General features: G+C 41.4%; 1 protein-coding gene across 5 annotated transcripts in view; it reads right to left on the reverse strand.

The window, feature by feature from the left end:
* Positions 1-11,459: 11,459 nt before the first annotated feature.
* The window catches only part of GPALPP1 (GPALPP motifs containing 1), a 32,047-nt gene continuing 31,003 nt past the window's right edge, over positions 11,460-12,503 (reverse strand). For all 5 annotated transcript variants that reach the window (XM_067563149.1, XM_067563150.1, XM_067563148.1 and 2 more), the window contains one exon: positions 11,460-11,775. In XM_067563149.1, the coding sequence (XP_067419250.1) occupies positions 11,563-11,775 (213 nt within the window). In that variant the 3' untranslated portion in view covers positions 11,460-11,562. The remainder of the gene's footprint in view (positions 11,776-12,503) is intronic.

A 12,503-nucleotide genomic window follows, 5' to 3' on the forward strand; every position in this document is an offset into this window, starting at 1 on the left:
GACATCCAAAACTTTTGGATAACTGGGCCTTTGGACAAACCTAAGTGATTGTCTAACGACAATTAATAGGGCTACATGGGTGGACACACTCTCAATTCAGATAATTAGGATTTCTGGAGAAAGGGAATTTGGATAACTGGAATCATACTGGACTGTTACTTGTTCTCCTCTAAAAACATTTTAAGGAAACAGCTTCCTATAAGCAAGGAAAGGTAGAAAAGCAGAAACTCCATGAAGACTATGTTATTCCAATCTAGTAACCTGAGAAGCACTCAGATACTAAACTCATGAATGTCAGTTCAAAACCCTGAAGCAAATAAACATATTCAATCTTATTCTTGCCTTTCATTTCAGGCAAATTATTTGTATCCTGTATATGTGCTTTGAAAGTCTGAACCTCACCTGGCTCACAGAAAATACAAATTACCTTAGAAACTGGATTGAATCCTTGGTTGCAGAACAGTTTCCTCCAGGCTGACAGTGTTGCACAACTCAGGAAACAGGTTGTAAGAAGAAGCTGCTGTTCCCTACGGTACTCCTTTTTTCCTGAAATACCACACAATGGCTGTGCTAACTTGCAAAGGCTCTATCATCCCTCTAGGGACCATTTTGCTGACCCAGGAATAGAGATGCACTCCTGCCTTACACATGCCCAAGTGCAGGCCCGCCGACAGGAATTCCAGGCCTCAAGGCAGAACAGTCCCACCCCGCCCCTTCCGCCTGTGGCCCCGCCCCTTCTGCCCACAGCCCCACCCACAGTCTGTCCCAGATCCTGTCCCCTCCCACTCATGGCCTGCTTACCGCCGCGTCCCTTCCCCCTATCACTCAGTCACCCTCCCTTCTTTCACACTTCCCTTTCCCCCAGGTGACAAGCAACAGCTGGAGGGGTTAAGAAGGGGCAGGGGGAAGGAGGGACACGGCAAGCAGCAGCGGGGGGATGAGCAGGGGAAGAGAGAAGGGATGCACGTGGCAAGAGAGAGTGGGGGTAGGACTGAGGAGGGCGGGGGGACATGGCTGCAGGGAGGCCTAGCAGGAAAAGGGAGGTGTGGAAGGGAGGAGGGGGGCCAAGTGGGGAAATGGACTGGTGGGGAGGGATGCGGCGGTGAGGGGGTGGGAGTAGAGTGGGGCTGGACTGTGGCCAGGGGCCCCGGCGGAAGAGGCAGGATGGGGAACTAGCCTCCTGAAGGGGAAGCTTTCAGCCTGCCGGTCATGGCCCAGGCCCCTTTTAAAATGTCCAGGCCCCCTTAAAATCTCCAAGTCCCTGGGCAATTGTCCCCTTTGCCTCCCCTGCACGCCTGTTGGTGGGCCTGCCCCAGTGCAAGGAAGGGTGGTGGGAGGGACCAGGAGCAGGTAATATAGAATTGGCTATGCTAGTTCAACCCCACCCAGGCACTCCCCTAGGCAAAGGGAATCCTCAGCTGCCTCCAGGGGGCATGCCATCTGTGTGTGCACTGTATGCCTGACTGGCTGTCCATTGTCCAACTGGTGGCCCACTGGACAATTCCACCTGGCCCCCAAGAACAAAATGGAATCCTTCACACAGCATGACCTCGCACGCACCATACAGATGAGTCACGCCGCATGAAAGAAACCATTTTGGACCCCTCTAAGGCAAGCAAGTTGTTGCTCACCTTACTAAAACGGTCCCGGCGTGCCACTGGCTTATGCACTCATAAGGAGCAGTGCAAAGCAGCCAGACCAAGGGAGAAATGAGGTGGGAGAAAGTAGTCAGGCCCTTTAACTACCAGAATGGTGTAAAGTTGCTTTAGTGAAAACAAGAACCAGGCCCTCGCTGTTTAACATAGTCAAATCAGTTAGGTTAAATTCAGAGTTAGCTGGAAACCAAAGGGCCGTACATTCCCCTCTCTTTCGCAGGGAAATATAGAATAGCTGGCACTATGCTCTGACTAATGATGCTAACAACTGAGCTTGTTGCTACAGGGCAGCACAAAGGGGAAATGGGGCTATGCATACTGGACCTAATCTGGCAAAGGGCTAAGCACCATTCAACTCCCATCACACAACTGATTAGGCCCTTCTAAACCACATCTGGCCAGAGTGGCGATACAAAGTCACCAACAATTCCTTTGCTGTACTTACACTGTAAATCCATCCAGGGGAGACAGAAGGAGAAGGTGACAGTGAAGTGCTGGTTAATATGCCATGTTCCAGGAGCAAACTGCCGTAACTGATGTCAGGATCAGCAGTGCAAAAGCAATGCTACTGGCAACAACTTACACCTCGCCTGTGCTGCCATTGACAGGGTTATGTGAGCACTGTGACAAGGGAGGCCCAATAGGAATACAAACGACAGCTGTGCTGCCAGTGCTGAGGGAGGAAGTGGGAGGCATATACAGGCACAGAATTAGCTGACATGTGTTTGGTCTCGAAATTATCTGGATCTGAGGCTCATGAATCCTTGGTGTCTGGTCATGTGCCAGCCCTGCCCCCAGCCATATTTATGCTACTCCAGAGAGGAATATACAGCAGAATGTAGGAACCTTACCCCACATTTCATGTTTCTCTCCTCACATGTGGAGACACGGATTTGACTTAGCGAGGGAAGGATTTGGACAATAGACTCTAGAAATGGAGAAGAGTAATAGCCACCCACTTCACCTCCCTGCCTGCTTCCTACAGCAGAGTCTCCATCATTTTTTTTTTTTTTTTATGAGGCGTTCTCTGCTCCAATTCAGAGATTTTAAAAGGAGCTATTTGACTCTAACACCACAGAAAAAGCAGGCCCCTGGCAAGAGGGGCTGTGCAGTACAGGTGCTCTCAGCACCACACTTCTCATGTGATCACTGAAATTCAGTGCTGCATACTCTACCAGGAATGCTTTACCAACCCCTCAGGGAGCCGATGGCCTGCACTTCAGTCACCTGTTTCATATGGCAGCAGAAACCATCTTACTTGAATCTGAGACTAAGAGAAACAGTGAAAATAAGCATCTGTTTAATGTATACAACTAAGATGCTTTTAAACAAATCATCAACAGTTTATGCTAGTTTTGTGTAGATGACTGAATACTGGAGGTACACAACTGTTATCTTGTCACTTTATAGGGTAGGCCAGTATTCTTTAGCAGCCATTTCAAAGTGAAGGAAAGGGTTCCACAGGTAAGTGATTATAAAAACTGTCTCTGAACTCATAATAAGGGCCATATCCTGAGAAGTACCTTCAGTCTCTGAAAATCTCATTGACTCACCACCTTCTCAGGATCAAGCCCTAAATGAGTATGTTGATCTCCAGTGTCACATTCTCAGATGGTGCAATTCCATGTACTCTAGAATGCTGGGAGTTCCAGAGTGATGCTGACTCAGTCTGGGTCATAAATGCTTTCTCAAAGTCCACTGATGAGAGTTGCACTTGGAATATTTAGAAAATTGGTTGCTCATTTGAAAGACATTACAGCTGCAGCTGCTCATAGTAGTGTGACAGCATTCACTGTTGCTATCTATTTGGGAAGCCTTCAGATTCAGCTGTAAAAGGCTGGTGAAAAAAAATTTTTGTTTCACTACTTTCTTACACTGATTTTAAACTGGTGCATGTTACAGGGACTGTAACAGAACGTATTCTGGGTTTAAAACCAGTGTAACAGAATGCAGACTCAGATGCTCCATGTGTAACAAAGGACAGGATGAATTCTTCTTGGAGAAAGGATTTTTGCAATTCAGTTGGAGAGCTGGTTGCAGCTACAAAGAGGACATGGAAAAACTAAACTAGAACTAACTAACAGAAAAGATGAACTTTGCACAGGTAAATGCCTGGAACTCCATGTCCGGGAGAAAACAAAAAATCAGCCATATGCATCTGGAATTTCTGTGCTTTCATCAAAACTACACTTCCATTTGGTTAATGGGGCCGAGAGCATAACTAGTGCAGTGCAGTGTTTCTGGCCCCTGAGATTTCCCTGACACAGTTTAGGAAGGCAGCAAGCTGGTCCCTGGTATCAAAAAAGTTGAGAAACGCTGTTCTAGTTCATTTAGTAGGAACATAACTTCAGGGTAGGTTTAGGATAGTACTTTCATATCTGAATGACACATAACAAAGACACCATCTGCACTGGCAGAATTACTCAGGGAAGCTTTACAAATGCTTGTCTAAACTATGCCAAGCCCTAGCCAGAAGCATAGTGTTATTATTAGATTGCATTCTCCACATTATTAAACAAAAAAATTCTTGCAATCTTTTTTGACAAATAGCTGGGAAAAGAAAGTTGACATTCAGCCGTGGTTTTGATTGTTTCTGTGAACAATGGTTTAGATTTAGTTGAGCTCAGAGCCTTTGAAAATTGTATGCAAAATATCAGGCTATCAGGAAAATTAAAATAATTTAAGCATACAAGAATAAAAAACATACCACAAGATACTACACATTGCATCCATAATTATAAAAAAACTATGTATACTCTATTTTATTTGGGAATAACATATAATCATGTAATTAAGTGCATCAGAGATCAGAATTAAGGCTGTATGTGCCCAGCTTTACCTTTGGCAAATCTAAGCGATATATTATCATGTTTGGTCGTAGTGTACAATTGATATAGTTGTGTAGTCAAAATTTTGTATGGAGTTCCTATTAAAATTCATGCTGAAAGAAAGAAAGAGATCAGTTCCACATAGTAGATATAAACTTAAAAGGCAATTCCTGGAACAATCTTTTATTTTGAGAGGAAAAAAAATCTAGTGAACAGAAATGCCTGTTTGAAAAACTAAACACTATGACATTATTGACTTGACAAACTTAAATTAACCTTTATTTATAGACAAACCTAAAACCTATATTTCCTTCACTAACACTTTACTTTTGTAAAAGTAAAATTGATATGAGTAGCACATACATTGTCTGTAACTGCATGCAGAAGAGGACATGTTTATATTGGAAAAGCAGATAGACATCTCAGTCTACTTTATTCTAATCATCATGGCATCTCACTGCCCTGTGATGAAGATGATGCAAACAAATCATTTAAAATCTCTGAGATGTCCTTTTCCTCCTCCTCGTCCTCCTATGTTCCTGGTAACATAGTAGACCCACCAATTAATTCTTTTACTTGCTTCTGATTAAATAATGTACTTTTTATTTATGTATCCAGCCATTCACCCTTAAAATTCCTTGTTAACCCTCTTCATTTACCTCTTATCTGTCATAATGCATGCTTTTTTCTATTCATAGAATCATAGACAATTAGGGTTGGAAGGGACCCCAGGAGTCATCTGGTCCAACCCCCTGCTCAAAGCAGGACCAACCCCAATTAAATTATCCCAGCCAGGGCTTTGTCAAACTGGCTTCACTATGGCTGGATTTCCAAGCATGTCTTAATAAGTATAGTTCACAAAAGGAGGCTGTTGCTGTTGTGAATTGTTTTTAATGAAGACATTTAAAATATACTCTACATCTCCACAAAACAGAGATAAGCATTTTAAACCAAGGATAAGTCCATTTAAACCAGCCTTTGACATTACACCTGACCAGTCATAGATTGATATGCCACAATACAGCCTGGCAGCATAGAATAGCAATAGAAACTATTACATATGTTTAGGAGCCTGGTCACTAGAAATGTTACACAGAAATTATGCTGGGGATTTTTTGAGACCTAAATATTGGTCTTTAAAGTGAATATAAATCAGTAGAGTTTTAGCACAAATGCTATTCAATTTGCCCAAATTGAACAGAACAGCTCATCTCTTCACTCAAAAGGTTTCAGAGCTTTTAATTTAGTGAGCTACTGTTTACTTTAATGAGTGTCCTAGGAGATGATCTGGCATTACTAGAAGGAGATTAATTTGTGTATTAATGCAACTCAAAAGTTCACTCAATTTACACAAAGAAATGAAAAGCTTAAATTAAACTCTTGATAAAAATTCAGCTTTTTCCCTTCTCTCTGGTTTATATCACATGCTTTATCAGAGCCAGAATAAGTGAGGCATTGGGAAAAAAATCAGATCAGAGAAAATGACTTCCCGAATTCATACCAAGGCTTTGATAATTAGAATTGTGTACCCCACACTTCAAGGTACACTGACTGAAGCTGTGCAAAATGATTGTAATCTATAGCTACAGGTCTGTCAATATTTTTGTTATACCCCTCCACTTCAGTAACAAACTAAATGCAGCTCCTACAGAAATCACTAACCGTTTCTCCATTGACTTCAGTGGCAAACAAGCTTCAACATCAAGTGACATTTTATGGCTAAGAGTCTGATCCTGCAAACCTTACTCATATGAGAAATCCTCATTCAGGGAGCCCTCAGTCAAATACCTTAGCCATAAAATGACACCTGATACAAAAAGTATTTGCCTAAGGCAGCTGTTTCCTGTGTTTTGAAGAGTATTTTCTGTGGGCCTAAAGAATTGGCTGTTCACAGAATGCCAGCTCCTCCTCCTTGTTTCTAGCTACTAAATAATGCCCAAAGAAGTTAATATATATTAAAGATTTTCCTAATGTTACATTTCCAATGTTGCAGTTGCCACAGGAATGTTATTTGATCTCCAGCTGGAGGTGGTTCTTGCACTCACCACTGAGAATGGAGATTGTTCAGAAGCCAATGGGACAAAATTTGAGAACCGCTGACTTAAACCTATTAAAAAAAAATGTCTTTGGTGGTTTAATCTCTAAACACAAACCCACCTCTCCCCCTCAAGCCTAACTGATTTTAACAACCATGTTCTGCAGATAAGACTAAATTGTTCTTTCAATTAGTATTTTAGAAACTAACAATTGTGCACATTAACTTTATGCATTGAAAGTGACATAAATATCAGTACACAGATTCATTGCGCTCTCAGGACCTATGTATTACCTCAGACTAATGACTGAAAACATGGCAGTGTATGGGTTGTTGAGTACATGATCTGTTGAGGTAAATAAACTCAGGCAGTATATCACAGTAACTTTTCTGAACTATGGAGTGAGCTATATTTAACATGTAATAATAGAAAAGTCCACATCATCTCAAAATAAGTCATTAAAGGTTTTTTTCCCCTTAAAATCAAATTACATATATTGGCAGGATAAATTTTGCTCCTCTCAATGCCTCCTTAAAAAGGATTAGAGGAATTAAAATAAAGACAATGTCTGATTCAAGTTAATAGACTATTGGAGTTAATGTCAGTAAGACAGATTACTTCACTGATTTTTGCTTATGCTGTTGTGCAAGAAAGAGCAGTAAATGATAAAAGTACATAAGTGAATATCTGTGTGCTCGCCTGGATTTTCAGATGTAATTGCAAATTTCCTTCCTTTTCTGAGGTTAAAGTGTGATTCTGTACTGAAGTTACTGGAATGACACTATAGGACTTCCAGTCCCAGATTTTCCTCCAGAAATGTATGTCCTATACTGCCCAGCCCTCTCCTGGACAGTGCAAATATATTAAGTCCATTATTCCTTTAAGGAAAAAATATGCACACAACTTGTTACCCCAAATGGAGTTACCCAGACACTTCAACTTGAACACACTGGATTAGATAAAACAACAAAACAAATTTATTAACTACAAAGAGATTTTAAGTGAGTACAGTTAATGAGGCATAAAAGTCAGAAATGGTTGCAAGAAAAAAACCTTAGCTTCTTGGTGCCCAACTTAACACACTACATTAGATTCAAAGCAAACTTTTCTCACCATATGCCATCAGCAGTCCTACTGATCAAATGTTTTAGCTCAGACCCCTCCCCCTGAGTCCTACGGCTGTTTCCTTTGTCTTTTCTGATGCAGAGAGATTACGACGGGCAGGGAGAGAAAGAGGGGTTTCTTGGGATGTTTGTCCCTCCTTTTTCTAGTTTCAGTCCCCCTCTTGAAAAACATTTCCAGCTGAGACGCAGGAGACGAAAAGTCTACATGGAAGGATATTCCCTGCTGTTTTATTTCCACTTGTTTAAATTTCCGTCATTTTCCCTCCCTGCTTGATGACTCTATTTACTGCTTAAATGCAAATTAAGGCAAGCACACATTCCTTCCTTTGTTTAGGACAGATCTGACTTCTGCTTGGGCAGGGCGGTGGGGTTTGGAACATGTGTTAATAACATCATACAAGGGAAATCTTGTACCTTCACATCACAGTGTTGCCACATGTATTTTATCAGGACAATACTGACTAACAAATTATGAGTTTTCAAATGATACCTTAGAAGGCATACCTGATACAAAGATTATTACAATAGTGTGTAGAGTGTGAACACAGGGGTGTATTCCATCACACTAGGACAGACCCCTGAGGACCTTACTAGAGACATTATCCCAGTTTGACACTGAACCATTGATAACTTTTCTTTGTGTACAGATTTTCAACTAGTTGTGCACTCACTTTATAGTACTGTCATCTAGACTACATTTTTTCCTTAGTTTGCTTATGAAACTGATGTGGGATTATGTCAAAAGACTTACTGAAGTCAAGATATATCACATCTACTCCTTCCCCCCATCCAGTAGGCCAGTAACCCTGTCAAAGAAGAAAATTAGATTGGTCCTGCAACTCAAAACAGGCTTGGAGTTAAATGCAGTTCTTTCCTTCTCAAGTATCACTATTAACACAAAGATTTGCAGACCAAATTATGCCTTGTTACATCTGGGCAAGCCCATTGAAGGCTAACAGACCCACACTTCAGCTCCTACCTTGAGGAGTACTTAAAGAAAAATTATAAAGATACATACCATACTTTAAGAATTATATATATACACACATACAAAATGTTCAGAAAAACAGTATCTTTTCACTAGGTGAAAGCAGCTATTGAATTTATACTTCCCAGCAGCAGCTCCAGTCAGGTGATACAGAGTCTGGGACCTTCAGGGAGAATCAGAACCTAACTGACCCATGATGTCCCTGTAAACTACATCTGGGTGCTGCCAGATGTTCCTGGTGGTGGCTCATTAACCAATTAGCAAGGGAGAAACTGAGTTCTATAAGAAGGCTGCCTGAACAGCATAAATAGAGGGCTGTTCCAATAGAAAGGGAGATCCCAGCTGTGAAGAAGGGACATCCTGTGCCTAGACAAGGCCTAGGACAACAAGTCAGGGAGAAGCCCTGAATTATGGCTTGGAGGTAAGAAGGAGAGCCCCAATGGATGACCATTAAAGCCATAGGAAAGGGAGACAGTAGGAAACTCTTGATGGGTCTGGGAGGACAGTTTTGGGTGCCTTTGGAGAGGCCCAACAGTTTGGGACTGGTGGTGACTGGAGAGCTGAACTATAGGAAGAGAGCTAGGAGGCAGGCCTGGGTGTTCCAAGAGGAGAACAGAAGAGGCCCACAGCAAGCAGGCTTTCGTGGCGGAGCCCTGAGTTATGGCCTTCAGGAAACAGGGACTAGAAAGAAACCCCAGCAGGAGCAGAGCACCAGTTTGTTGTATTTGGACTCCCCACAGGGAAAAGCTGGGGGAGCTGGCACTCTGACAAGGAAGAGTTTAGAAAGAGTGAGAAAGAACTGAGTTGAGCCCAGGAGAAGGTGAAGGACCTTTTGTTTATCAAGTGGGACTCTGAGTACTCAGAAGGGGTTTGAACTTTGACACTTGGCTGGATGGCCGAGCCCCGGAGGACACAGTGAGAGGCAGACAGCCGGCACTGGAGCCAAGGATACCAGTGACATTAGGCACTGAGGCAAGGGGACACTCCAAGTGTGTGTGTGCCCATAACAACCTAATTCAAAGTCTACAAACATCAATGGGAGCCTTTCAATGGACTTCAGCTCAGACCCAGAGTCTCTGAACCCAGCAGGAGAAAAAAGCACTTTCAACAGTGTTGTAAAGGTCAGTTTATAGCCTCTTTAAAAAGCAGTATTTAGTTACTATAACTGTGATCTTAGAAAAACCCCAATGCTAGATGGCATAGAGCTCCCTGGTATGGAGCAATGAATCTCAGTTGGACTGATCAGCTCAGTGCACCTCGCACACTGATACTTATCCAATGCGGGCATTCAACAAAATCAGAATAACTCACTGGTCATTAATAGTCTTTTGATGGATCTACAATTAACCTACAAAGAACTATACCTATGTGCTGGACATGTGTAACGAAAATGTATTTACACCAGGCGTATCTGGGCAAGCTAATAAAGAGATTTTTCCAGGAGAAAGGGGCTGACACCTAAAGCCAAGTGTGGGTAGGGAAAGTGGGTCAGTCATTTATATCTGAAGCAGATCATGTGACTTTTACAGTGCACAAGTGGGGGAGAAGCCAGCAGGGGAAAGGAACTTTACCTGGGGATACACTTCAGGAGAATACATTTCAAATGCTTACTGCACTATAAAGAGTGGAAGAGAGAACCCTCAGGTTATCCTTCAACTGAGGAGACAAAGAAAACCAAGCACTTTGGGCTCTGTGATTGGATCCTGGAAAAGGAGTAGCCAGCCATGCTGGAAGAATGACTATGGTGAGAACTTTTTTGAACATAAAGGCTTGTTTGTTCTGTTTCAGTATTAGTAGCATATTTTTAAATGATTTCTATCCTTATTAAACCTATGAAACCTTAATTACTTGTTTTACTATAAACCAACTCAGTGCTATGACTGAAGGGAAGGGTGAGAACACCAGTTAAGTTAATTATCTGCTGTGTATTGCCTTGTTAAACTTGAGAGGGTTTTGTAGATGCTACAGTAAGAGGGGCTGAACACTGCAGAAAGATGTATTTGGGGAGAACCTGGGGTGGGAAGGGTTGTGGAGATACCTCCTCAAGGTGGTGGAAGCCTGGGTGAGACCTGCAAGCTTGTAGGCTGGCTGTTGGTTTCTGGGCTGTGACCCACAGCAGCATAGCATTCAAGGCAACCAAAATTGCAGGGCAGGTGGCGACCAAACCCTCAACTGGCCTGGGTGAATCTCAAAGTGTCACAATAATCACTCTTAAATTTAGCCACTTGAAAATGTTAAGTGGGTAACTAGCCACATTATTAAAAAAAATATTTAAAAATAGTGTTCAATCACTGTCCACATGTATTTATCAGGACAATGCTGACTAGCAAATTGAGTTTTCAAATGATACCTTACAAGGCATACCAGGTACAAAGATTATTACAATAGTGTATAGAGTGAACACGGGTGTATTCCGTTCACACCAGGACACTCTTGAGAACCTTACTAGATAAATCATCCTAGTTTGGCACTGAACCGTTTAACTTTTCTTTGCATACAGTTTTTCAACCAGTTGTGCACTCACTTTATAGTACTTTCACCTAGACCACATTTCCCCCAGTTTGCTTATGAAACTGATGTGGGATTATGTCAAAAGACTTACTAAAAAGTCAAGATATATCACATCTACTCCTTCCCTCCGTCCACTAGGCCAGTAACCCTATCAAAGAAGGAAATTAGATTCATCCTGCAAACTCAAAACAGGCTTGGAGTTAAATGCAGTTCTGATTTTTATGCATTACAAACTGTCTAGAAAAAGCACCCACAACAAAAAATTAAATAGAATATTTACAGATAAGGAAAAATAATTCTCATAACAGTCCTTTTACGCATAAGGAAATTTATTTTGCACACAAGTATTTACAGAAAAAGATACTTTTAAAAAGTTGTTGAAGTTTAATAGATTTCTCCTCAAAACTTCATATCTTTGCATTATAAAAACATATTGCCTTTGCTATGTGAAAACCTGGTGTTTAACTCTCTGGATTTCTTTAATAGGGCTTTCTTTTGAGCTTCATCAAATCGATTGACTTGGAGGTCCTGGTCTCGGTCAAATGGCCTTCTCTCTTGAGGCTTGTCTTCAGTTGCTTTGTTCTTTAATTTTTTATGATGTATATCCATGAGAGATTCTGATCTTTTTGAGTCCTGGAAATGGGGTAAGGGGAGAAGGAAGATGAATATTGCAGAATGATGGTGAAATATAGCAAAAAGAAAATGATTTAAGCTGGGTCAAGTGTCAGGATGGAATTCCATATGAGGAATTCCAGAAAGACAAGATAAGTAACTGGGCAACATAAAAGTAAATGAAATTCAGTGTAGACAAGTGTAGGGTAACTCACATTCGAAAAATGCATCTTGAACTACTTGTATACACTGAGTTTTAAAAGAGGTTTTCAACCTCTGAAACTGTCACTGTAGATAGATAAATCTGCAGTCACATCTTTAAAAAAAAAAAAAAAAAAAAAAATTCAAAGAAGCTTGGTCCCAACTCAGCAAAACACTTAGGCATGTGATTAGTTCACTAAAGTCAACAGGGCTACAGATGCTTGAAGTTAAGGACATGTTTAAGTGCTTCGCAGAATCACAGCCTTAAATTGTAGTTAAGAACCTAATCCTGGCTGCCATAAAAGTCGGTGATAAAATTCCCATTGTTTTTTTGTTTTTTTTTTAACAGGAGTAAGATGGGTCCCAATAGGGGATGCTGCACCATCTTGAGATGGCAAAGCATGTACATTCTGATTTGGTTGGCCAGTTCCTTGAACTCTCAACCCCTTGCAAACCTATGCAGAGGCCTGGCATAAACTGGCCTTCTACCTAAAAGAAGATCTACTTATATTTTTTCTGTATTTTTAATGACATCTACATGAAGATAA

This window comes from Emydura macquarii, unplaced genomic scaffold, assembly GCF_026122565.2.
Source record: "Emydura macquarii macquarii isolate MOO-44397 ecotype Brisbane River unplaced genomic scaffold, CSIRO-AGI_Emac_v2 contig_2473, whole genome shotgun sequence".
NCBI lineage: Eukaryota > Metazoa > Chordata > Testudines > Chelidae > Emydura > Emydura macquarii.